We start from the raw sequence: 26,362 nt of genomic DNA, 5'->3' as shown, positions 1-26,362 counted from the left end.
ACTGGTAGAAGTGTGTAATTTATTAGAAAATTATAATAAAACTTGCTAGTTGTGTAATTTATTAGAAAATAACAATAAAGTGCTAAACAGTGTGTCATTTATTACAAAAATAATTAAGTGTTTAGTGGTGTGTAATTTATTAGAAAATAATAATTAAGTGCTTAGTGGTGTGTAATTTATTAGAAAATAATGATGTTTTTAGTGGTTTGTAATTTATTAGAAAATTACTGAACTGGCTAGTTGCGTAATTTATTAGAAAATAACATTAAAGTGAAAAACGGTGTGTAATTTACTTAGTGGTGTGTAATTTATTAGAAAATAAGTATGTGCTTAGTGGTGTGTAATTTATTAGAAAATTACAAAACTGGCTAGTTGTGTAATTTATTAGAAAGTAACATTAAAGTGCTAAACGCAGTGTAATTTATTAGAAAAAATAATTAAGTGCTTAGTAGTCTGTAATTTATTAGAAAATAATCTTGATGTTTTTAGTGGTGTGTAATTTTTTAGAAAATTACAAAACTGGCTAGGGACCTGTAATTTACTATAATATAAAATAAAACCTGCTGGTGGAGTGTAATTTATTGAAAATAACATTAAAGTGCTGAACGGTGTGTAATGTATTAGAACATTAATTAAGTGCTTAGTGGTCTGTAATTTATTACAATATAATAATTAAGTGCTTAGTGGTGTTTAATGTATTAGAAAATAACATTAAAGAGCCTGGGGTGTGTAATGTATTGAAAATAACTTGCTAGTGGTATGTAATTTATTAGAAAATAATATTAAGTGCCTGTGGGTGTGTAATTTATTCGAAAATAACAAAACTGGCTAGTGACCTGTAATGTACTAGATAATAAAACAACCTCTTAGTGGTGTGCAATTTATTGAAAATCATATTAAGTGCTGAGTGGTGGGTAATTTATTAGAAAACAAAATTAAAGTGCTAAGCGGTGTGTAATTTATTAGAAAAATAATTAAGTGTTTAGTGATGTGTAATTAATCAGAAAATAATAATGAATTGCCAAGTGGTTTGTAATTTATTAGAAAATTACTGAACTGGCTAGTTGCGTAATTTATTAGAAAATAACATTAAAGTGAAAAACGGTGTGTAATTTACTTAGTGGTGTGTAATTTATTAGAAAATAAGTATGTGCTTAGTGGTGTGTAATTTATTAGAAAATTACAAAACTGGCTAGTTGTGTAATTTATTAGAAAGTAACATTAAAGTGCTAAACGCAGTGTAATTTATTAGAAAAAATAATTAAGTGCTTAGTAGTCTGTAATTTATTAGAAAATAATCTTGATGTTTTTAGTGGTGTGTAATTTTTTAGAAAATTACAAAACTGGCTAGGGACCTGTAATTTACTATAATATAAAATAAAACCTGCTGGTGGAGTGTAATTTATTGAAAATAACATTAAAGTGCTGAACGGTGTGTAATGTATTAGAACATTAATTAAGTGCTTAGTGGTCTGTAATTTATTACAATATAATAATTAAGTGCTTAGTGGTGTTTAATGTATTAGAAAATAACATTAAAGAGCCTGGGGTGTGTAATGTATTGAAAATAACTTGCTAGTGGTATGTAATTTATTAGAAAATAATATTAAGTGCCTGTGGGTGTGTAATTTATTCGAAAATAACAAAACTGGCTAGTGACCTGTAATGTACTAGATAATAAAACAACCTCTTAGTGGTGTGCAATTTATTGAAAATCATATTAAGTGCTGAGTGGTGGGTAATTTATTAGAAAACAAAATTAAAGTGCTAAGCGGTGTGTAATTTATTAGAAAAATAATTAAGTGTTTAGTGATGTGTAATTAATCAGAAAATAATAATGAATTGCCAAGTGGTTTGTAATTTATTAGAAACTTAAAAAACTGGCTAGGGGCCTGTAATTTACTACAATATAAAAATAAAACCTGCTGGTGGTGTGTTATTTATTGAAAATAACAAAACTGGCCCCAGTGCCTAGTGCCTGTAATTTACGAGAAAAATAATAAAACTTGCTAGTGGTGTGTAATTTATTAGAAAATAATATTAAGTGTCTGTGGATGTGTAACTTATTAGAAAATAACATTAAAGAGCCCGGGGGGTTGTAATTTATTAGAAAATAATATTAAGTGCCTGTGAGTGTGGAATTTATTAGAAAATAACATTAAAGAGCCTGGGGGGGGATGGAATTTATTAGAAAATAACATTAAAGAGCCTGGGGGGGTGTAATTTATTAGAAAATAATATTAAGTGCCTGTGGGTGTGTAATTTATTGAAAATAAAAAAACTGGCCATGGTGCAGAGTGGCCTGTAATTTACTAGAAAAATAATAAAACTTGCTAGTGGTGTGTCATTTTTTTAGAAAATGATATTAAGTGTCTGTGGGTGTGTAATTTATTAGAAAATAACAAAACTGGCTAGTGGCCTGTAATGTACTATATGATAATAATACAACCTGTGTTGTGTAATTTATTGAAAATCATATTAAGTGCTGAGTGGTGTGTAATCTATTAGAAAACAAAATTAAAGTGCTAATAGGTGTGTAATTTATTAGAAAATGATATTAAGTGCCTGTGTAATTTATTCGAAAATAACAAAACTGGCTAGTGGCCTGTAATGTAGTAGATAACAATAATACAACCTGTTAGTGGTGTGTCATTTATTGAAAATCATGTTAAGTGCTGAGTGGTGTGTAATTTATAAGAAAACAAAATGAAAGTGCTAAGCGGTGTGTTATTTATTAGAAAATAATATTGAAGTGCCTAATGTTGTGTAATTTATTAAAAATAATACCAAAATGGCAAGTGGCGTGCATTTATTAGAAAATAATAGAAGTGGCTAGTGGACTGTAATTTCATAGACAATTATAATAATACCTGCTGGTTGTGTGTACTTTATTAGAAATAATATCGAAGTGCCTTGTGGTGTGTAATGTATTAGAAAATAATATTAAGAACCTTAGTTGTGTGTAATTTATTTAAAACTAATACAAAAGTGGAGTGTACAATTAAAGAGGTGGTCATGAAACTGACAGGCTGGGTAATAAAGGCAGATGTAAAAGAAAAGGATGAATAAAGATGCTAAAAATGAAACTCACCTGTCCCCTCATGACGGACATTTGTCTCTCAAACATGGCCTTGTCGAAACCTTTATCTCTCTGAAGAGGCAGAAACAAACATACAGTAGCACTATTTGACAGCTCTTTTCAGTTTAACTTGCAATACAACAGAAAGTGTTTTCAAAGTACCTTAAACATCTCATAAAGGTCCTCACAAAGGTCCTGCACAAAATTCATGTCCGATAGACGGGACAGCACCAGTTCTCTGGTCTCCTGGGAAAAGGCCACCTTGGCCTGAGGGAGCCACGCCCAGTGAAAGGGGTCTAGAGGAGGAGGCAGTCACAGAACACGTCAATGAACAACCTTTAGAAACCACTTCAGTCTCTAATGAATTTGGTATAAGATTGTTGTGCTTAGGAAAACAATGACTAAAAGAAAACACAATAACAAGAATAAAGTGCATTGTTTAATAGAGTTAAGAAATCCTTTAAACCGAGCAGTGTAGTTTGTTTTGGTATTAATTGATCTTTAGTTGTTATATATGATGAATAGCATACAACAAGGTAACCCTCACACTACACTATCTGCTAAAGTGGGGAGATAAACAACAGAATGAAAGAACACAAAATTATCCTTACATCAATCAAACCATTATTTTGCCTCACAATAAAAAGGCAAACGGCTAGAAGATATTGTGTGATTTTATTAGCATGTATGTCAGGGGTCTCGGACTCAATTGACCCAGGGGCCGCTGAAGGAGTCTGGGTTAGACTAGGCCACACGAAGAATTCCCTGCAGAATCACATTTAACCATGTGACTAAATGTGTTAATTACTTGCGCCAGGTATAGTGACCCCGGGAAAGGTAAAATTGAATATAAAAATCTTATATTTCTACACTGTTGAGTTTGGCAGGAGATGGTCGAAGAAACTTTCGCTTTCTTACAGGAAGTTGCTCTTTGTGTTTGTTGTGCTGTCATTTTTGTGTCTGCGCGGTTATTGTAGTTCTTGTTCTTTATAGTGGAATTCAAGATTGTCGTAATAAATTTTACAATATAAATCTAACCGATAACCGTTTATTGTACTCTCTATTTTCTATACTCCTGCCATAATTAAGACATTGTGTTGTAGATTGTTATTAATGTGATAATTGAATATATTAGTTATTTGATTTATATCATTGAATATTTAAATTGCTAGTCTGTTAAACTTGAATGTGACAAATGTCCATTAAAATAAAAAGAAAATGTTTTTTTTTTTGTTTGCTTTTTACAAAAATGTGCATGTTTTTTTTTAAAGAATCAGTTTGGGCACCGGCGTCGCTTTTAAAGTACCCATTTTATAATGGAATGGGTTAAAATGTAAATGATACCCATCACTATTTAGAACACAAGCTTCACTGATTTATGGATGTGATGATAGCCCTAACATAGTTGTAATGTCATATTTGGTCAGGACAATCTCCAGGTACAGTTGGTCAAATCCACTTTTGTTTGACCCTTGCTAACTGCCAGGTGTGCACAAACCACAGTCAAATATACATTTAAAAAATGATAGGTATAAATAAGTTATCGGTAATCTGTGTCGGCCTTGAAAAGCAGGAAGTTAACTGTTTTGGCTTGAAAAAAAAAGTGTAAGTGCACAGGCCGCTCTCACACTAAACTATGAGGTTAGGTGGAGGGCCACAAAATATAGGCATGATAATTGCATTATGTCACGCTATCTACAGTGCCTTGCCACTGTTTCAGCTTTTAATTGCTATTATAAATGAAATAGTGGTCAATTGAATTTCGGAAAAAATTTGCTAAAAAAATTTAAAATCCTTGTACTTCAAAGTGAAAACAGAAATTAGTGCCAATTCATTGATGAAATACATGATCATGTAAATGACTGCATACATACTCACCCCCTTCCATCAGTATGTATTTAGTAGATGCATGTTTGACTGCAATCACAGCATTGCAATTAAAGCATAGATTTTTGTGTGGTGATGAGCAGTGTTTTGTGTGTGCCAAACATACTGCCCAGACTAAAATATCATCACTTTGACACAAACTGATCTTTTGTTCATATATCATCCGAAAAGCCTAACTAACGTGACTGTGAATTCATTTAAAAAAGCATTAAAAGGCTTAAGCATCCAAGTGTGCCAAATACATTTGCAAGGCACTGAAGAAGTTAAAGACCTCCTGAAATGAATTTTTTTTATTTAAACGGGGATAGCAGATCCATTCTGTGTCATACTTGATCATTTTGCGATATTGCCATATTTTTGCTGAAAGGATTTAGTATAGAACGACGACGATAAAGTTCGCAACTTTTGGTCTGATAAAAAAAAGCCTTGCCCCCACCGGAAGTAGCGTGACGTAGTCAGTTGTTCACCTCCTCATATTTTCCTATTGTTTTCAACGCAGCTAGAGCGATTCGGACTGAGAAAGCGACGATTACCCCATTAATTTGAGCGAGGATGAAAGATTCGTGGATGAGGAACGTTAGAGTGACGAACTAGAATGCAGTGAAAGACATCTTTTTTCGCTCTGACCGTAACTTAGGTACAAGCTGGCTCATTGGATTCCACACTCTCTCCTTTTTCTATTGTGGATCACGGATTTGTATTTTAAACCACCTCGGATACTATATCCTCTTGAAAATGAGAGTCAAGAACGCGAAATGGACATTCACAGTGACTTTTATCTCCACGACAATACATCGGCGAAGCTCTTTAGCTACTGAGCTAACATGAGAGCATCTGGCTCAAATGCAGATAGAAACAAAATAAATAAATCCCTGACTGGAAGGATAGACAGAAGATCAACAATACTATTAAACCATGGACATGTAACTACACGGTTAATAATTCTCAGCCTGGCAAAGCTTAACAGTGCTGTTGCTAACGACGCTGAAGCTAACTTAGCAACCGGACCTCACAGAGCTATGATAAAACATTAGCGCTCCACCTACGCCAGCCAGCCCTCATCTGCTCATCAACACCCGTGCTCACCTGTGTTCCAGCGATCGACGGCGCGACGAAGGACTTCACCCGATCACACATGCGGTTGGCGGCTAGCATCGGCTAGCGCGTCTGCTATCCAAGTAAGTCCTCCTTATTGTGTTGCTACAGCCAGCCGCTAATACACCGATCCCACCTACAACTTTCTTCTTTGCAATCTCCATTGTTCATTAAACAAATTGCTAAAGATTTACCAACACAGATGTCCAGAATACTGTGGAATTATGAAATGAAAACAGAGCTTTTTGTATTGGCCTCAATGGGGAAGCCATACCTCTGTTCTACTGGCTACGTCACGCGCATACGTCATATCCAAAGGAGTTTTCAACCGGAAGTTTAGCGGGAAATTTAAAATTGCACTTTATAAGTTAACCCGGCCGTATTGGCATGTGTTGAAATGTTAAGATTTCATCATTGATATATAAACTATCAGACTGCGTGGTCGGTAGTAGTGGGTTTCAGTAGGCCTCTAACATCCTGCTACACACCAAGAAGCAGAAGAGGACATCACAATTACAACTAAACTGTACTGCTTATTCCAAACTAAGGGCCACATATTGTAAAATGGAATAATTTTTAATATGAAAACAATTATAATAATTATAGCGACATTTTCCATTGCCATTTCATCTTGCTGTCACATATATAAATCTATAAGTGTCATTATGAACAGATGTTCTGAACATACAGGTTCTCCATTCATCAGGGTGTTTGAAGGGAAATGCCAGGCCGTTGTCGATGGCTGCTATCTTGATGCAAGGCTTTGGACTGTTCTCTGGCCACTCCGTATCCTGCAGCGAGAGGAGAGACTGAATGATTATTCACCAACGCCACCATTTATTGATCTCTGTCCAAAGGGCTGATTAACCGGCCAGATAGATGACAGCCTTGTGCTTGTTAATCAATATGTGCTAATAATGATTGATGGATTGTAGTCAGATTGAGCTAGAAAGCTCACTTTGGCATATTCGGAGTTGTTTGTCTTTTTTGTGCGACATTTATAGTACAACATTGATGGGCATTATACATATGGCATCCATCATGTCAAATCAGGATCAATGACGCTTTCTTTTTCTACTGCTCGATAAATTTACTGGCATCAATGAATTGCCATGTTTGTGTGTTTATTTTCTGAATTTCACACTTTCAAACAGGATGTAAGAGGGAAGCCATGCAAATTTGATAAGACGAGAAATTTTCACCCATCTGTATAGAATGTTATAATAAAATGTAGGTATGGTTACCACAACCAAGTTGACGTGATTGATCACTTGCGCTGAGAGCTGTGTGTATATTGCCATATTGCCCAGCCCTACATTTGTGTTAGCGACAGTGCTAGCACAGTTTAGGATGTTCTCTGTGTTTAATTGAGTGTTGAAGGAGGACTTATGATAGCATTGTGTTTATATGTATGAGTGCACATGTGTACGTTGTTTGAGTGTTAATAAGGAAATTGTGATACTTAAGACATTTCATATTGCTACAAAAAATGTTCTGTGCTACAAAAAAAAATTGTGCTACTAATTTTTTCATTTAGTAGCACCTGTGCTACTAATGAAAAATGCTAAGCGTACAGCACTGCAGGGTAGGATGTGAAACTTGGATTTTTCTTTTTGTCAAATCCGATATTTTCATGTACCGGTAGTCGTTCACATAAAAAAATTGCGATGTCTAATTTTAACGCAATCTGACCCACATGCAGACATGACATTATGGCGTCACACGTGCTGCAGGGTTTACGGAAGTATAAACACGGCTCCAATTCTAGCATTTAAGACAATTTCAAGGATTTTGTGCAATCAAATTCAACATTTTCTGAACAGAATTATTGCGTGTAGAAGATTAAAAAGGAAGACACTATTAATTATGGCTTTTGCTGTTTGTGGGACATTTGCTTCGATGTCTGGAGCCTGGAGTGGTGAAACATTGACGCCTGTATTCTGCTCATTTGTCAACGATTTATTTTGCAACCGTCTATTTTGACAAAGAATTATGACACTTATTGCTATTTAATGACATACTAAATAGCATGTAAATAGCTATTTATGTATATAAAGATGAACACGATCAGAGCGATCAGACTGAAGTCACATTTGATACATATCTCATTGTATCTCTATACAAAAAAGGCCTGGTTTTAATTCGAAAAAAATCGGAATGGCACTGTTCACGATGACATGAAAAAGTCCGACAAAGGTCACATATGGGTGAACAAATCTGAATTGACTTGCAGTGTGAAAAAAGCCTTAGTTGCTTATAAGATTGGTATTGCTAATCACTACCGCGTATGTGGGGTTTTCAGTGCAAATTTGCAAATGTTAACCTTATGTAAGTTATAATTGACATGCTTAATTTCTGTATGTTTACTTTTACAGTGCTTCAAAGTGCTTCAAAACATTTGACAACCAAACAATTAAACAAGGAGACTCGGTAAAGAATCTGGGTATTATCTTCGACCCAACTCTCTCGTTTGAGTCACACATTAAGAGTGTTACTAAAACGGCCTTCTTTCATCTCCGTAATATCGCTAAAATTCGTTCCATCTTGTCCACTAGCGACGCTGAGATCATTATTCATGCGTTCGTTACGTCTCGTCTCGATTACTGTAACGTATTATTTTCGGGCCTCCCTATGTCTAGTATTAAAAGATTACAGTTGGTACAAAATGCGGCTGCAAGGCTTTTGACAAAAACAAGAAAGTTTGATCATATTACGCCTATACTGGCTCACTTGCACTGGCTTCCTGTGCACTTAAGATGCGACTTTAAGGTTTTACTACTTACGTATAAAATATTACACGGTTTAGCTCCAGCCTATCTCGCCGATTGTATTGTACCATATGTCCCGACAAGAAATCTGCGTTCAAAGAACTCCGGCTTATTAGTGATTCCCAGAGCCAAAAAAAAGTCTGCGGGCTATAGAGCGTTTTCTATTCGGGCTCCAGTACTCTGGAATGCCCTCCCGGTAACAGTTAGAGATGCTACCTCAGTAGAAGCATTTAAGTCCCATCTTAAAACTCATTTGTATAATCTAGCCTTTAAATAGACCCCCCCTTTTTTAGACCACTTGATCTGCCGTTTCTTTTCTTCTCTCCTCTTCTCCCCTGTCCCTTGCGAGGGGGAGTTGCATAGGTCCGGTGGCCATGGATGAAGTGCTGGCTGTCCAGAGCCGGGACCCCGGGTGGACCACTAGCCTGTGCATCGGTTGGGGACATCTCTGCGCTGCTGACCCGTCTCCGCTCGGGATGGTTTCCTGTTGGCCCCGCTGTGGACTGGACTCCCGCTGATGTGTTGGATCCACTGTGGACTGGACTTTCACAATGTTATGTCAGACCCACTCGACATCCGTTGCTTTCGGTCTCCCCTAGAGGGGGGGGGTTACCCACATATGCGGTCCTCTCCAAGGTTTCTCATAGTTATTCACCGACGTCCCACTGGGGTGAGTTTTTCCTTGCCCGTATGTGGGCTCTGTACCGAGGATGTCGTTGTGGCTTGTACAGCCCTTTGAGACACTTGTGATTTAGGGCTATATAAATAAACATTGATTGATTGATTGATTGATTCAAAGTAAAAGCTCTGGAATGGAACTCAACTGGAGTCTTTATGAGAACCGCTTCTCTGTCTGCTAATTGAGCAAGTAGAGACCAGACATAATAGAAGCCCTTTACAGACAATTTCTGTTGTTTGTTAATAAAAGCTTATTATTTACTGTATTGTTAATTAAATGTAAACTAGTTTTGTGCTGTGGTATTTTACGCAACCTTCTTTTCATTGGAAAAATGTATAATATTTTAGTTGAAAAATGACCGCAATTTGGGTTGTTGCTTGTCATTAGGGGTGATGGTGGGCCCAGCAACCAAACCAGCTTAAAACTGTAGAGGGTTCCAGCGACGTGTTATGCTTGTCCTGCTTACTTTATTTCTGTATGTGTCAGCAGTATCCAGAATATCCAGAAACCTGAATACCAGGAACTATGCATGAAAAAAAGGAACCATTTGTTCTAATAATAGCATCACCTTTAGTCCTTCGCCTTCTCCTGGCTTCTCATACTTGATCAACCAGTTGTCGTTCCCTCGATCTGAGAAGTGAAGGTGTAAGACAAATGCATGTGGAAAAAAGATGCATTCTTACCTATACTGGCAACCATCAATTACACATTGAAAAATGTTGTTGACATGAAACAGGAAAGAGTGTACATTACTTTAAGTCATTACTATATCAGAAGTTCTACAGTAATTGTTTACAAATCTATTGTCACAATAAGCAAAGATGACTTTTAGATAGATAGATAGTACTGTTTGACTACAGTGTGTTCAATAATGTTGTGTTAGCACACTAAATATCTCTAACAGAGACACACCCTTCTCCTCACCTGTGTTTCGGATTACATAGTCAAGCACCACCAGTCTCTCAAACTGGGACTGTAGTTGCTTCCTGATGTTCTCTGGTAGAGGTTCCACCTCAAAGCGCTTCAGCCAATAGTCGGCTTCACGATAACCCTCCACAAACAGTTGGAATGACCCCACCTAACAAAATACATTGACAGTTAAACCACTGTGGCTAGCATTTGCATTCTAACTGTTGTAGAGCTTATGAAACCACGTCAAAAGGAAGACATGTTATAACGTCCTCTTTTTACTTCCTGAAAGCTTGCCTAATGCCTGCAAGGTCTGCAAAACACAAATACTAATGAGATCCTGTATGAAAAATATGCTTTTACAAAGTGAATACAAAGAGGTACTATATTTCTAATACATTGGTTAATTTGATCAGTATGATCTCAGTACAATGCAGTGCAGGGGGGTATTCCGGAACAAAGGTCAAGCCTAAACCTTGAAATGAAAGAAATTTAGATCTTCCGTTTCAGAATGAGAGGTGAGTCAAATTCAAAGTCAGTTACCATGGTAACTTCCTCTGTGAAATCAACTAAGTTGCATTACAAAACCAGAGTTTATCATGCCTCCTCTCTCCTGATAGACAAAAAAAGCTGTCAAACATGATGTTTCTGTACTTTTGTAACTAGTAGATGTCCAAATACAAATAATTCCTGAATATTTATATCGGGTATTGATTCTAAGGCCATGGTTAGTTAAATATAATATCATTATATATACACTACCGTTCAAAAGTTTGGGGTCACCCAAACAATTTTTTGTAATAGCCTTCACTTCTAAGAACAAGAATAGACTGTCGAGTTTCAGATGAAAGTTCTCTTTTTCTGGCCATTTTGAGCGTTTAATTGACCCCACAAATGTGATGCTCCAGAAACTCAATCTGCTCAAAGGAAGGTCAGTTTTGTAGCTTCTGTAACAAGCTAAACTGTTTTCAGATGTGTGAACATGATTGCACAAGGGTTTTCTAATCATCAATTAGCCTTCTGAGCCAATGAGCAAACACATTGTACCATTAGAACACTGGAGTGATAGTTGCTGGAAATGGGCCTCTATACACCTATGTAGATATTGCACCAAAAACCAGACATTTGCAGCTAGAATAATCATTTACCACATTAGCAATGTATAGAGTGTATTTCTTTAAAGTTAAGACTAGTTTAAAGTTATCTTCATTGAAAAGTACAGTGCTTTTCCTTCAAAAATAAGGACATTTCAATGTGACCCCAAACTTTTGAACGGTAGTGTAACTACTAAGAAAAAATATCTTATTAGTTAAAAAATCCTTAATTTTAGATATTTATTGATCATTGGATTTGTTTGAATGAAAAAAAACATAAGTTTAGTTTTTTGTATTATTATAATGCAAACATAACTAGGGATGATGTTTGATAAGAAATTATCGAGTTCGAGCCTATTATCGAATCCTCTTATCGAACCGATTCCTTATCGAGTCCAGATAGGTTGTTGTATATGGAAAAAAACACAATATTTGGTTTAACAAATCACTTCACATTCTCTACTGCTCGCTGCTATAGTATTACCATATCTGAGTTATTGTGCAGAAATGTGGGGAAATAACTACAAATGTGCGCTACATTCGTTAACCGTGTTACAAAAAAAATTAATTAGACTGATACAAAATGTTGGATATAGAGAACATACAAACACTTTATTTATTGAGTCAAAAATATTTAAAGGCCTACTGAAGCCCACTACTACCGACCACGCAGTCTGATAGTTTATATATCAATGATGAAATCTTAACATTGCAACACATGCCAATACGGCCGGGTTAGATTACTAAAGTGCAATTTTAAATTTTGCGCGAAATATCCTGCTGAAAACGTCTCGGTATGATGACGCCTGCGCGTGACGTCACGGATTGTAGAGGACATTTTGGGACAGCATTGTGGCCATCTATTAAGTCGTCTGTTTTCATCGCAAAATTCCACAGTATTCTGGACATCTGTGTTGGTGAATCTTTTGCAATTTGTTCAATGAACAATGGAGACAGCAAAGAAGAAAGTTGTAGGTGGGAAGCGGTGTATTTCGGCCGGCTGCAGCAACACAAACACGTAGCGGCTACGTCGTAGCCGGTGTTTCATTGTTTACATTCCCGAAAGATGACAGTCAAGCTTTACCATTGGCCTGTGGGGAACTGGGACAACAGAGACTCTTACCAGGAGGACTTTGAGTTGGATACGCAGATGCAGTACCGTGATTACGCAACCAGAATGTTGCCATAAACATTTTGTTTAATTTGTATGTGTAACGCAGTACGCAGTTTCGGCTTCCAAACATTTGATCGCTTGCCCGTACGTGCGCGCCGCTATGTGCATGTCACGTACGTAACTTTGGGGACTTTGGGGAAATATATGTGCTGTATGAACTTTGGGGAGGTGAACGGTACTTTGGGCTGTGGGATTGAGTGTGTTGTGCGGGTGTTTGATTTGTATTGGCGGGTTATATGGACGGGAGGGGGGAGGTGTTTGTTATGCGGGATTCATTTGTGGCATATTAAATATAAGCCTGGTTGTGTTGTGGCTAATAGAGTATATATACGTCTTGTGTTTATTTACTGTTTTAGTCATTCCCAGCTGAATATCAGGTCCCACCCGCCTCTCACAGCATCTTCCCTATCTGAATCGCTTCCACTGCCCTCTAGTCCTTCACTCTCACATTCCTCATCCACGAATCTTTCATCCCCGCTCAAATTAATGGGGAAATCGTCGCATTCTCGGTCCGAATCGCTCTCGCTGCTGGTGGCCATGATTGTAAACAATGTGCAGATATGAGGAGCTCCACAACCTGTGACGTCACACGCATATCGTCTGCTACTTCTGGTACAGGCAAGGCTTTTTTATCAGCGACCAAAAGTTGTGAACTTTATCGTCGATGTTCTCTACTAAATTCTTTCAGCAAAAATATGGCAATATCGCAAAATGATCAAGTATGACACATAGAATGGACCTGCTATTCCTGTTTAAATAAGACAATTTAATTTCAGTAGGCCTTTAATTACCCCTGCACTATGACATTAAATAGTCATTATATTATACACTTAAATGTGTGTTGTTGGGTTGTTGTTTTTTAAATAGAACATTTGGTAACACTTTAGTATGGGGAACATATGAACCATTAATTAGTTTCTTATTAACATGCAAATTAGTAACATATTGGCTGTTAATTAGTCATTATTAAGTACTTATTAATGCCTTATTCTGCATGGACTTATTATACAACCAGTAAGCCATTAACTGAGAGTCTTCCCTAACCCCAACCTTAACCCTAACCCTATTTTAATAAGCAACTAATTAATGGTTCATATGTTCCGCATACTAAAGTGTTACCGAACATTTTATAATCTCGAACACTTATTATATATACTAAAATTGTTACCTTTGGTGGTAGACCCACTCTGTGGAAGTGTTTTCCCACCTGGGGCACTTTCTCTAGCGCATACTTCTTCCCTCTGGATTTGGCTCGATCTATGGCATTGTAATGGAATGTTTCACTGGCCAAATACACCACCTAGTCGAAGAAGAGAAAGAAGAATGCCCAGTTGTCATATTGCAGCAATAAACCGGGTAAAATACATTACAGAGATGTACACAATGCACAGGTACTAACTTTGGTTTTCGGCACAACTCCCAAGCCGAGCTTGCTGTCAACAAGCGAAGCAGCAGCCTCCGAGAGGTAACCCTGGTTTGGCAACAAGCAGCCTCGCCCAAAACAACATGGACAGCAGAGCTAAGGAGATGCACACATTGGTGATGTGTCTGTTTACATGTGATTCATATACTATTCACAGACTTTACACACAGCAGAGCGTACCTTGTGAAAGTATTTGGTCCATTTAGGATTCAGGTGACCATAGGGTTCTTCTGACTTTGGTTTGAAAACACCGAAGACTTTCTATAAAAGAAACAATGATTGAGGTTGATCCCCATATGGCATATTATAAATTAAAAAAAAAAAATACCAAAGTCAGTGAATGTGGAGCTTTTACCCTTGGCATTTGGCTAAAAATGCAAAACAATATTAATTCTGTAGGTCAAAGTAAATTTGGAGCATCAAATAGATGCTGCAAACAAGTGTGGAATCAATACTGATGCTAATCCTGCAAGATGGCTACCTGGTATTGATGCAAGATTCACTAGCTGCATTAATTAACAAATATAGTATCCCTTGTGCATTCCCCGTGTTTTAATTGAAGATAGCGGCTTTTTGTGTGAAGCACTTTGAAAAAAATAATTTATATATTTTAGTCCCAGTTGCTTATTTTGTTCAACCTGTCACCAATTCTTACCCCTTTTGGATCTTTGACAAAGTAACTCCCGCTAGAACCCTGGGAAATCCTTTCAGGGAAGACGCCACTCTCAATGGCTTGTTCCGCCCTTTGGATGATATCTGCAAACTCCAGATCATTGGGGAAATAATTGAAGTCCCCATTGTTAGTACCTACAAGAAGAAAATTGAAATTTGTATTCAATCAGTGTTCTTTAGTCAGATCTCCTTGACGTCTCATTTCGTGAGTGGTGGAACAATAATATAACGTTCTACCAAAAACAGTTCAGTTCAGTTTCAATTTCAGCTTATTTCGAACATGCATACAATACAATGTAATTCATCGCATTTTTCCAGTTGTTTCATTACAGCACATCCGAAAAGGAGTAAGAAGAAACTGAGCTTATTTAATCCTACCCCTTTTCATACCATGGCAATTTTATCGTATTTCCTTGTTCTCTGTAACATAACAGTGAACAAATGAATAATAAACAAATAATATACCATAGTAAGTAAACAAATATTAAATACAAAAATAATCTTTGTCTCAATAAAAAAAAAAATTTAAACATTTTTTCAAAAATTTTTTTTAAAAAAGGCATCATAATTCTTGTTCTGTGTACTTTGTGAACACTTGTAGTTTGAACAGTCTCTTAAACTGAATCATATTGGTGCTTTGTTTGATTTCTTTGGTTAATCCATTCCGTATTTTAATTCCACATACTGATATGCTAAAGATTTTAAGTGTTGTACGAGCATACAAATGTTTTTAATTAGATTTTCCTCTAACATATGTGTATATAAAGAAAAGAAAATTGCAATAAATTGCAATTCAAATGGAATACTGTGCCACATGGTTGCCTTTTAGTTAGCATGTTGGCCACACAGTCAGGAAATCGAGAGTTTGAATCTCAGTTATAGCAGCTTTGTGTGGAGTTTGCCCCATGTGTGGCTTCCCCTCATCTCCCAAATACATTTGGCTAATTAGAGACTTCCATAGGTTTGAGTGTGATTGGTTGGTTGTGTCTCATCTGCGTGGCAATTTTTAAAGTTTTGCAGTGTTTTTCCTTTGTTCCGGACAGAGTTTCTTCCTGTCAAGTGCTCTTACATTTGTTCTTATTCCTGTGTTTTGGTTTGTTCTGCAGTGTCTTCATCCCTGCATCTCAGCGCTATTCCCCTCACCTGTTCCTGGCTGCCGATTAGGAGGCTCACCTGTCACTGAACGCCAATCAGGAGGGTTTACATACTAGCAGTGTTGGGACTAACGCGTTACTAAGTAACGCGTTACTGTAACGCCGTTAGTTTCGGCGGTAACTAGTAATCTAACGCGTTATTTTTTTATATACAGTAACTCAGTTACCGTTACTGCATGATGCGTTACTGCTTTATTTTACGTTATTTTTATGTAGTATCGGCTAGAAACTGAAGATCTGAGTGTGTTTTATTGGAGCGCTCCGGTGGAAAAGAAGAGGCGTGCTTTCCCCCACCCACAGAAAGCACGCCTCCCCGCAGGGGAGACGTTCCTCCAGAGCCGTACTTCGGGTCTAACAACCTTCACTTTACCCGGAAGAGGGTCTTTACAGCTGAGGGTGAATGACGAGCCCGGCGGTTTGTTGCAACTTTGTGACTTTATTGCACGCAGCCATCCACCAAGCTAGAGCACCTACACGCACTCACTGTCGCCGCTCCCTCACCTCTCTCGCCCACTCACTCACTGACGTCACTCACCTCTCATGCTGTCATATCTTAAAGGGCCACACATACACACACACACATACGCTACTCTCATAACAACTAACAAGACATCATGGCGAAGCCAGAAGTCGAGTTTTTTAACATGGAGACATTCTCAATACTTCTCTAATGTCGAGCACAAAGAAAATAACATTTTAGTTAAATGTAAGTTGTGTCTTGGATCAAAGATCCTATCTACTTAGAGTTAAAGTTAAAGTGCCATTATGTTGCAGCTATTTAAAACAGTTTTGTCAATTTTTTCTGGCCTGAAATAAATTGGCCCTTTGAAACATATCTTTGTCTTTGTGTGTTGTATGTAGACCACATTGCTTTCTGAGTTCAGTGATGCAAATGCATGTCAAGTTGATCAACAGATTGTATTATTCTCCAGTGCAATAACAGTACTGAAATGAAGGCTAAAAGGGCATTAATGGGAGCCTTAAAAAAAAGGGAGAAAAAAAGAAGTAACTCAATAGTTACTTTTCACAGTAACGCATTACTTTTTGGTGTAAGTAACTGAGTTAGTAACTGAGTTACTTTTGAAATAAAGTAACTAGTAATTGTAACTAGTTACTGGTTTTCAGTAACTAACCCAACACTGCATACTAGTGTCACCTGCTTCTTGACGCTGGTTCATTATTTCCTGTATGCTGCAGTGAATTAATTGTCCTATTGAGTTCCTGCACAACCTGTGCTGTTATTTTTCCTGCTGTTCCTGATAAACGGACAATCTAACCTACACATCGCTTGCTGTCTTTGCATATTTTTCCTGCTGTTCCTGATAAAGGAACAATCTAACCTGCACGTCGCTTGCTGTCTTTGCATCCTGAGGTCACACCAACAATTGCAATGCGCCACCGTGACAATAGCGATTGGCTGGCGACCCACCACAAATACATTTGACTGTTAGCCTTTACTCATTTACATATTATAACACACCTGGTCTGAAAAAGAATAAGATGCCAGAGCAAGAAGGATCAGTCTTGCCAACAGGATGGATCGCATTAACTTTCTTGTAACCTGTCTTTATTGTGCTCTCAATAAAAGTCTATGATAACATCAGTCCGTTTATAATGGGACTCTAGAGCAGTACAAGTCAATGAATGAGCATCCACTTAAAAGGGAGCTGTACTTTTTTTTACATTTTGCCCATCATTCACAATCCTTATGAGAGACAAACCAGATGTTTTTTCTGTGTTCTTTTGCATTCGAATGTTCTAGGTGGCTAGCAATGGTGCAAACGGGAGTGATCCATTCTGCCTTTAAATCACTCTAAAAATGCATGTAAAAATCACCTCAAATTCTCTATTTACATTTCGTTATCTGAATATTAACCAAATATCAGTGATAATGAAATACTCAAATCATAAACCACTGTTATTATAAGCGTTTAGGCAGACAAACTACCGTATTTTTTAGCCGCGCCTTGATCACAGAGAGCTAACTATCTTACGCAGCTGCAGTGCTAACATACCGAGCTAGTAAAAGTTCAATCTAGATGATAAATCATGCCTCTAACCTATATTGTAGAAGGTTGTGGCCATAAACCGAGAAGTTGGTCAACTTTAACATCCAAGTTACTGTAGACCCGAAGATGGTGAGAAAGACACAAAAATACTCCTTATTTTTAAACCCTTTGTTAGGATTAGGATGAATTCTTCATCTAAACCAGTGGTTCTTAACCTGGGTTCGATCGAACCCTAGGGGTTCGGTGAGTCGGCTTCAGGGGTTCGGCGGAGCCTCCGCCGCGGAGGTCAAGACACATCCGACTCATTGTGTAAATAAAAACTTCTCCCTATCGGCATATTATGGATACCCTCAAACAATGTTCCCTCTAATTTTCCATATGCGTCAGCAAACGCACAAACTCCTTGATCATTCAGTGGAGCACATAAAATGACATGAGTGGCACTTGCCAAGGTGAAGCCACGCATATCTGAACTGGTTTCTCAAAGGCAACAGCAGAAGTCACACTGAGTTGCAGGTGTGTAATTAGTTGTGAGTCCATGCACTGTGTTGGTTTTGTTCTTTGAACAAGGTGATGTTCATGCACAGTTCATTTTGTGCAAAAAAACATAACTTTGCTTTGAACTTTTTCACTAAGAAGGGTTCGGTGAATGCGCATATGAAACTGGTGGGGTTCGGCACCTCCAACAAGGTTAAGAATCACTGATCTAAATGGAAAGATATGAAAATTCCATTAGTCGGCAGCTCCTCCATTGTTAGATGACTTTTATTTACGCAGTTCCCTTTTAACATTATGCTGTAAATGGGTTGTACATGATAGATAGATAGATAGATAGATAGATAGATAGATAGATAGATAGATAGATAGATAGATAGATAGATAGGTAGATAGATAGATAGATAGATAGATAGATAGATAGATAGGATAGATAGATAGTACACTTTGATTCCTTCAGGAGAGTTCCCTCAGGAAAATTAAATTATGTGTGCCTGCATGTCTTTTGGTGAGGCATTTTTACAGAGAGAATAATTAAATAGTATAGAAAATATATTAAACAATGTTTGGTTTGTTGTTTTGGCATTAACATGATCAATTAGTGTCTCAGATAAGACTATTATTATAATTTATGGCAGCAAAGATGAGATGAAATAAATATGCACTGCATGGGAGACATCGATAGTGAAAGCTGTGTTTACAAGTCAACTCTAAGAAGAATGACCCTATTCGACAATCTTCATTCTAAACACAGCTGCCTAAAAAGGTTATATGAGACAGGATGGTAACACCTACCATCTAGGATTAAAACATCTCTTTACCTGTGGCCGATTTCTGGCCCTAGACTGTGGTTGAATAACACATCTCAGCATAGACAATAGAAGATAAAGTAGCAGGCTTCATTAACTTTGTGAAGAATAGAATTTGGGATAGGTGTTGTAATAAAGAAGAGGACTCCATACGGGACAGGACATACAAGTGAACTAACAAGTATATTGGCTAATATAAGCAGGTTAAAGTTGAAGCTTATATAATCAATGAGATGATAACACACAGAGAATGCAGCAGCGTGTGAGAGTGGAAAAGATCGAGTACATAAACACGGCAACATTGTGTATAAAGGTATGAATTCAGTAGTTTCTTGGATAAAGCTATTAGTAGCTCAGCAGCAAGGCTTGACTTAGCATTAACGATGCCAAATTCCCAATTTGAACAAAATTGCTTGCAATAATTCAAGAAAAATTGTCAGACTTCAGCTATGCAAGTGAAGGACAAGGGAACTAGCTAAAGAGTAGGGCTGGGGGGAAAAGGGGAGGAAAAAATAATAATTGAAACAGACATTCAAAGCTGTTAACCGTCAGAAAACTGCTGAGTTGGATTTTTCACCATTTGTAATTTTCACTTTACTAATACACCATTCCCTTAAAACACAAAACCAGCGAAGTTGGAAGCTGTGTAATTCGTAAATAAAAACAAAATACAATGATTTGCAAATCCTTTTCAATTTATATTCAATTGAATAGAATGCAAAGACAAGATATTTAATGTTCGAACTGAGAAACTTTTTTTTTTTTTTTGCAAATAATCATTAACTTAGAATTTAATGGCATCAACACATTGCAAAAAAGTTGGCACAGGGGCATTTTTACCACTGTGTTACATTGTCTTTCCTTTTAACAACACTCAGTAAATGTTTGGGAACTGATGAGACCAATTTTTGAAGCTTTTGAGGTGGAATTCGTTCCCATTCTTGCTTGAAGTACAGCTTAAGTTGTTCAACAGTCCGGGGTCTCCGTTGGTATTTTAGGCTTCATATTGCGCCACACATTTTCAAATGAGAAACAGGTCTGGACTACGGGCAGGCCAGTCTAGTACCCGCACTCTTTTACTATGAAGTCACTATGTGTGCTGAAGAACGCTGATCAGTGGAACTCTCTTGCAGTGTTTTAACATGCTTTATCTTTATACTCCAAAGTGGGCTGGCTCAAGGTGGAGGACAGGGTTAAACAACTTGCACTGAGCCTAGTCTATAAAATCCACTACACCTCCCTGATACCGAAGTACATGTCAAACTACTTCCTTAACGTAAATGACCGCCATAACCACAACACCAGGGGGAGCTCCACTAACCACGTTAAACCCAGATTCCGATCTAACAAAGGTCTTAACTCATTCTCTTTCTATGCCACATCAATGTGGATTGCGCTCCCAACAGGTATAAAAGAAAGGGCATCTCTATCCTCCTTCAAAACCGCAATAAAAGTTCACCTCCAGGCAGCTACAACCCTTAACTAACACCCTCCCCGGATTGCTAATAATCAAATGCTAATAATCAAATGTAAACAATCAAATGCAGATACTTTTTCTTATGCCTTCTGATCTCTCTCTCTCTCTCTCTCTCTCTCTCTCTCTCTCTCTCTCTCTCTCTCTCTCTCTCTCTCTCTCTCTCTCTATTTCCACTACTTGCTGTCCATATCCTACCCCCCCCCCTCCTCCACACCCCTGATTGTAAATAATGTAAATAATTCAATGTGATTATCTTGTGTGATGACTGTATTATGATGATAGTATATATGATAGTATATATCTGTATCATGAATCAATTTAAGTGGACCCCGACTTAAACAAGTTGAAAAACTTATTCGGGTGTTACCATTTAGTGGTCAATTGTACGGAATATGTACTTCACTGTGCAACCTACTAATAAAAGTCTCAATCAATCAATCAATCAATCAATCAATATGCTCATTTGTGTTCCATTGTATCCATTAAACCATATCCAATTGTATTTACAATCAGCAAAGTATGTGAAAAGACTGTTTAAACATCACAAAATGCCACAAATTCACTCAGCTATTTTGATTATTGCACTTTGAATACTTTTGGCTATTTTCGGAAAGTGACATCATGGTAGTAACGCTTCTCCACTCTGACAATGTTGTCAGATCAGTCATACTGGAAATAAGCCAAAATTGGAAAGAGATGGGGTGTTTATCATTCACAATCCTTATGTAAGACAAAAACCCATTTGTTTGGCTTTTTTTATGCATTCGAAATCGTAAATAAATAGCAAAAAATTGATTCAACAGATCGAGGGTCCTCTGTTTCGCTCTTTATATTCTCTCTAAAAACATCCAGAAACTACCAACAATATTCCATTTACATGTTGTGACTTGAAAATCATCAAATATGAGTGTAGTCGTTAATATAAGCGCCAATGCAGACAGACTGTTTTAGTGGCGCATTGATAGCAGTGAGCTAATGCTAGCTTATGCTGCTATCACTAGGCTTCTAAAACTTATTGCTCATCCTCTTTGTGTTCGGGCTCAAAAATATAAGGTATTGGATCATAATTTTTCCAAAAGTAATAGTAGTTGGCTGTCAAAAAGTCTGCTTTATTAGCGTTGTTGTTGACGACAGGGAAGGGATTTTTGGTTCCTAGCGTGACGTCACGTGATCACGTGACTGGCTTCCTCATTATCTCTCAAAATGGCTCGGGAATCTCTGTGAGATTGATACTATTTGGATCACGTCTATTTATTTGCGGTGTCATAAATCCGACATATATGATAATAGCTTCAATATAGAGGCAACTTGTTTTTCCACTCTACTGGTACTTTAAACATATTTACGGAGGAGTATAACTCAAAGTGGCAACCTCAGGTGCTTACTATTGTGACTTCATTGGATAAATGTGAAATAAAGGAGGCAGCACACGAGTGGAATGAAGGTAAATAACATCAAATATTAAGTATTTACTTTATTGCATGTTGTAAATGTAGTCAGTGACACTTAATTAGTGTAGTTATTAGCCTCAACCCGAGTGAATAGAATGCTAATGCTAACAAGCTAATGCTAGAGCCAATGTGTTTGTGTTGTCAGCGTGATTTAAACACTGACATTTATTATTTATATATTGTTATTTACAGCTGAAATGCACCACAAGGAATTGCCTGACCCTCATGAATTTATCATTCAGACAACTTTCTGACTGTTGGACATTGCGGACAAACTTTTTATGAACAATTCAGTACACTTTATTTTATAAATCATATCGTTTTCAATATTATTCCTTTGTACTTCAATTAGCTACTTTTTAGTACAAGAACTGTGACCTAATACTGTCTATTTAAATGGTATCAGTGTCGAAATATAGTAAACCACTCCTCCATACGTCATCAGCCTGATTTGTATGAACTACCCTGAATTGTGAAATGCGGTGGAAACACAAACCACATACTTCTACAGGAACCTATAGATCCAGGAACCAGAGGCTCCTAAACTTTTGATAGAATGGGGCCTAATGAGAGTAAAGCCTGGTGTATACACTCGCGTCACGTAACTTGCGTAAGTGATGCTGTCTTGCCCACTGCCAAAAATTCAAGCTTCGCATCGGTGACAAGGTGGACCGCAGAGCTCCGATTGGTATGTTTTTAAAGAGAACGGTCCCCAAGCACAGGAGACCAGACATTGATTGTGCTTGAAATGCACAAATTATGGTGTGAAATAAAGCAACAGTGATCAAACATTTGCATGAACAATTATATTGTGTACTTTATTTCTATAAAGATTATAAAAAATAATTACTGAATGTGTCGTTTTTCAGCTTATTGTGTTTTTGTTACATCCAGAAGAAGTCACAAAGTCAGACATTCTTTTAAAATTGGTTTTAACAACAGGTTCAATTCCCACACACATTTTTTCTCATGCACACACGTCATTTCCTCTCACAAACAATAAGCCCTCATTCTCCACCAATCATCATTCCAGCATGTTCGCAAACATGAGATCTCTGAACACCAATAACACACGAACATACAGATTAACACCAGCATGATGTTAACTAAAAATAGTTATTGTTCATTTCAATTGCATGATAGCACTCTCTTGTCCCATATCCCGAACAACCAAATAGCGTTGCAAATAACAGCGTCCTCTGCCGCGACTCCTTTGGAAGTTGCACAGTCCATCTTCACAAACGTATTTACCTCTGGTTTATAAGTAAAACGTCCATTAAAAGTAAACTGACAATTCTGAATGATTAGTTCCAGTGTACACACAGATGTTGATGTTGTGGCTGTCATCGCTCGTCACAAGAAAGTAAATGTACTCTTTCTAGAGACGTTGCCCCTTCGGTGTTTTAGAAGAGTCTGGCGCCACCCCCCACAGAAGAACGATAAATTAAACTAGACGGCGTCAGTGGGGACGAAAGCTACGTGACGCGAAAGTATATTCCAGCCTAAATAAAGTGCTTGAAATAGTCTGGCAAGATGTAGTGTGAGCTCCACAATTAGGAATAAGTCAACAACTGTATCGTCTCTCTTTCAAACGCGGCCAATGTCAAAAGCTCTCTTTTTCCCACCAGTCACACACTTAAGGCCTTCACAATAATAGTGTGACGGATTACATCCAGTCCAACTGCGCTAAAAGAAATAGTGATGTCTGAAAAATGGCTTTTGCTTTATGAAATGGTTTTGTTATGAGGAGGGCTCCGATGACTAGTAAGGCCGGGGGTCAGCGAGCCGCCAGCGGCTCTTAAGTGCCGCCCAAGTGGCTCCCTGGAGCATTTTTAAAAAAGAATTAAAAATGGAAATAGATGAGGGGGAAATATGGACAAACGCAACAGTTTGTTTACATGTAAAATCTTCCACTCCTTCTTTGATTTGTTTTTTGTATTTTTGTCCGATATGGCTCTTTCAACGTTTCGGGTTGCCGATTCCTGCATTAGGCCATCAAATGACTAAATAGCCCCCGCTAGGGCTATGTCTACACTAAGCCGGATAACCCCTTAAACAAATAATTATTTAGCCTAAGCCCCGTTTCAGCCACACTAAACCTGCGTTTAAGGTTCCCCTCTTCGGACACATTTTTACACGGCTAAGTGCGCCGTGTATTTCTTGAATCTCCAGCACTTAGCTTTGTATGGACTCATTGATTGTTTACAAAGTGAGTTTGGAGAGGAAGTGATGCCAGAAAGACCCCACCCACACAGGAAGTGACATCAGAAAGAACGCGCCACAGCCAGCTTCATAATAAAGCGGTTCCGTAACTCGGAGCTAACCACTGGAAATATGAAGGAGAGTCATCCAGACACGCCTGTGTTTCTCCTTTTGTTTTGGCTTGTGGAAATCACACATGAATACCTTAAGAGAAAGCGATTGCAGCCATTTGGGATGCAACCCTTCTCAGACGGCAAGACGACTTTTCAATGTCCAGGTCAGCTGTGATTCTACTTAGCGAAAAACTTTGGCCATTTGTCGAAGGAGAGTCAACGAGAATGCGAGCTCCCGTGGATGTGATTAAAAAAAGGTAGCGTGTGCTTTGTATTACCTGGCCGTCGAGGGAAGACTACGGAAATCAGCGAATGCTTTTGGACTGGCAAAGCAGACTGTATCAGTTATTGTCCGCCATGTATGTCACAGACTCAACGTCTAGGTCCAGAGTATATAGTCTCCAAAAACAAATGGACAATGGAGGTGAAGGCAAAAGAGTGAGGAGTGTCCTGACCAGATATCTAAATCCCGAGATTGATTGTTGTAAAATGTTCTTTGACACATTGTGTACTTTCACGTGTTTATTAAAGATTCGATTAATTTATGATGGCTCAAGTGTGATTCACCACAATAGGGCCCCACAGCACACTGGATTCCAGTTAATTGAAATACCACAACACTGGATATTGTTCAGATAAGTTACATTTTAAGAACTTGCAGAAAAAGCAACTAGGACGTGAGTATTTTCCGCGCATGCGTATTAGGTCGCGTTGCGCCGGCGTCTTAAACGGTGGCATTGGTGTGTGTGGACACGGATAAGGTTAGGTGGAATTTACCCTGGATAACCTTATCCGGCTTAGGTAAACATGGCCTAAAAATTATTCTTCCTGGACATCCAGAAGTTTGAATACGGCATTATTTCAGATACCGGACCTATTAATGTAAATAAATTATAATCATATCTCAAAGGCCTTGGTTGAGAGATTACCTGGAGAGGCCAGGGCGTCTTTATCCGAGGATGAGCTGTGTCTGTTCCGCCAGCCCCTCTTGTCTCTGGCTCCTTTTGGCGGAGATGAACTTCCAGGGAGGCACGGCAGCAGCATCGTGTCTTCGCCCGAGCATTCCGCATCGAGCTCGGTCAGGACGCTTTCGAGTGAGTCCGAAATTCGGACAGCGACCCCGGGATTTCCCCGCAGCCCCAAGCCCGCCACGTTCTGATCGAACAAGCTGGCGGGTCGCACCGGGAGAAAGTTGGACTCCGGCGCGGACACCGAGGCTGTTGCGGGCTCGCAGGTCTCCGTCGGGTCGCATTCTGACATCATCTTCGCACACGTCTTAACTCATAAAACGGCATCAAAAATGACACTCAACTGTCAAGACTCCATTGTTAAATGTAAGTTAAACGCATTGTTCCGTGGCAGCGCCACTCATATCTACGCAAACCGACTGCTTCCGGTTTCCCTTAGCGCGCACGCGCACCATCGCCTCGGCCACAGTTGCCTTCAGGTGTGCTTTGTAAAATCCAGAACATTTCCAATCCATACCTTTTTGCAATTGAATCCCCGTCAAAGCGGGTGTCGTCCACATTTTCTTGGAGGCAACTTTTAGTTTATTACCATCCGACAGACCTGAACGCAGCAGCACTTTGAAAGATGACGTTAAGTTTAAAAAAAAAAAAAAAAAAAAGCACGTCACAAACGTGCTTTTGAACAAAGTCCAAAGAGATTTATGTCCAAATCATTCATCGTTTATCCAGTGACGTGCTGTCAGGGGAGGCAAGTCAGGGAGTGCCTCGCCTTGCCACCAGGGGGAGTAAAAGGCTTAACAATGAGATGTTAAAAAACGAAGTAAAAAAATTAAATACGTTTTTATATTTCTCTTTGGGTTTCTTCTTTCTATGTGATTTTGGTGTGGTTCTTGTACATTTTGAT

At 38.1% G+C, this 26,362-nt stretch overlaps 1 protein-coding gene across 1 annotated transcript in view; it reads right to left on the bottom strand.

The window, feature by feature from the left end:
- The window catches only part of pi4k2b (phosphatidylinositol 4-kinase type 2 beta), a 27,428-nt gene extending 1,485 nt beyond the window's left edge, over positions 1–25,943 (bottom strand). Inside the window, exons 1-10 of the mRNA XM_062033417.1 lie at positions 25,420–25,943; positions 14,764–14,915; positions 14,289–14,369; positions 14,085–14,204; positions 13,854–13,985; positions 10,433–10,586; positions 10,077–10,138; positions 6,750–6,852; positions 3,242–3,375; positions 3,092–3,151 (exon numbers count right to left, since the gene is read on the bottom strand). Of these exons, the coding sequence (XP_061889401.1) occupies positions 3,092–3,151; positions 3,242–3,375; positions 6,750–6,852; positions 10,077–10,138; positions 10,433–10,586; positions 13,854–13,985; positions 14,085–14,204; positions 14,289–14,369; positions 14,764–14,915; positions 25,420–25,753 (1,332 nt within the window). The 5' untranslated portion in view covers positions 25,754–25,943. The remainder of the gene's footprint in view (positions 1–3,091; positions 3,152–3,241; positions 3,376–6,749; positions 6,853–10,076; positions 10,139–10,432; positions 10,587–13,853; positions 13,986–14,084; positions 14,205–14,288; positions 14,370–14,763; positions 14,916–25,419) is intronic.
- Between the last annotated feature and the right edge of the window lie 419 nt (positions 25,944–26,362).

The sequence above is a fragment of the Entelurus aequoreus genome, linkage group LG22, assembly GCF_033978785.1.
Source record: "Entelurus aequoreus isolate RoL-2023_Sb linkage group LG22, RoL_Eaeq_v1.1, whole genome shotgun sequence".
NCBI classification, from domain to species: Eukaryota; Metazoa; Chordata; class Actinopteri; order Syngnathiformes; family Syngnathidae; genus Entelurus; species Entelurus aequoreus.
This window is presented reverse-complemented; position numbering and strand designations above follow the sequence as displayed.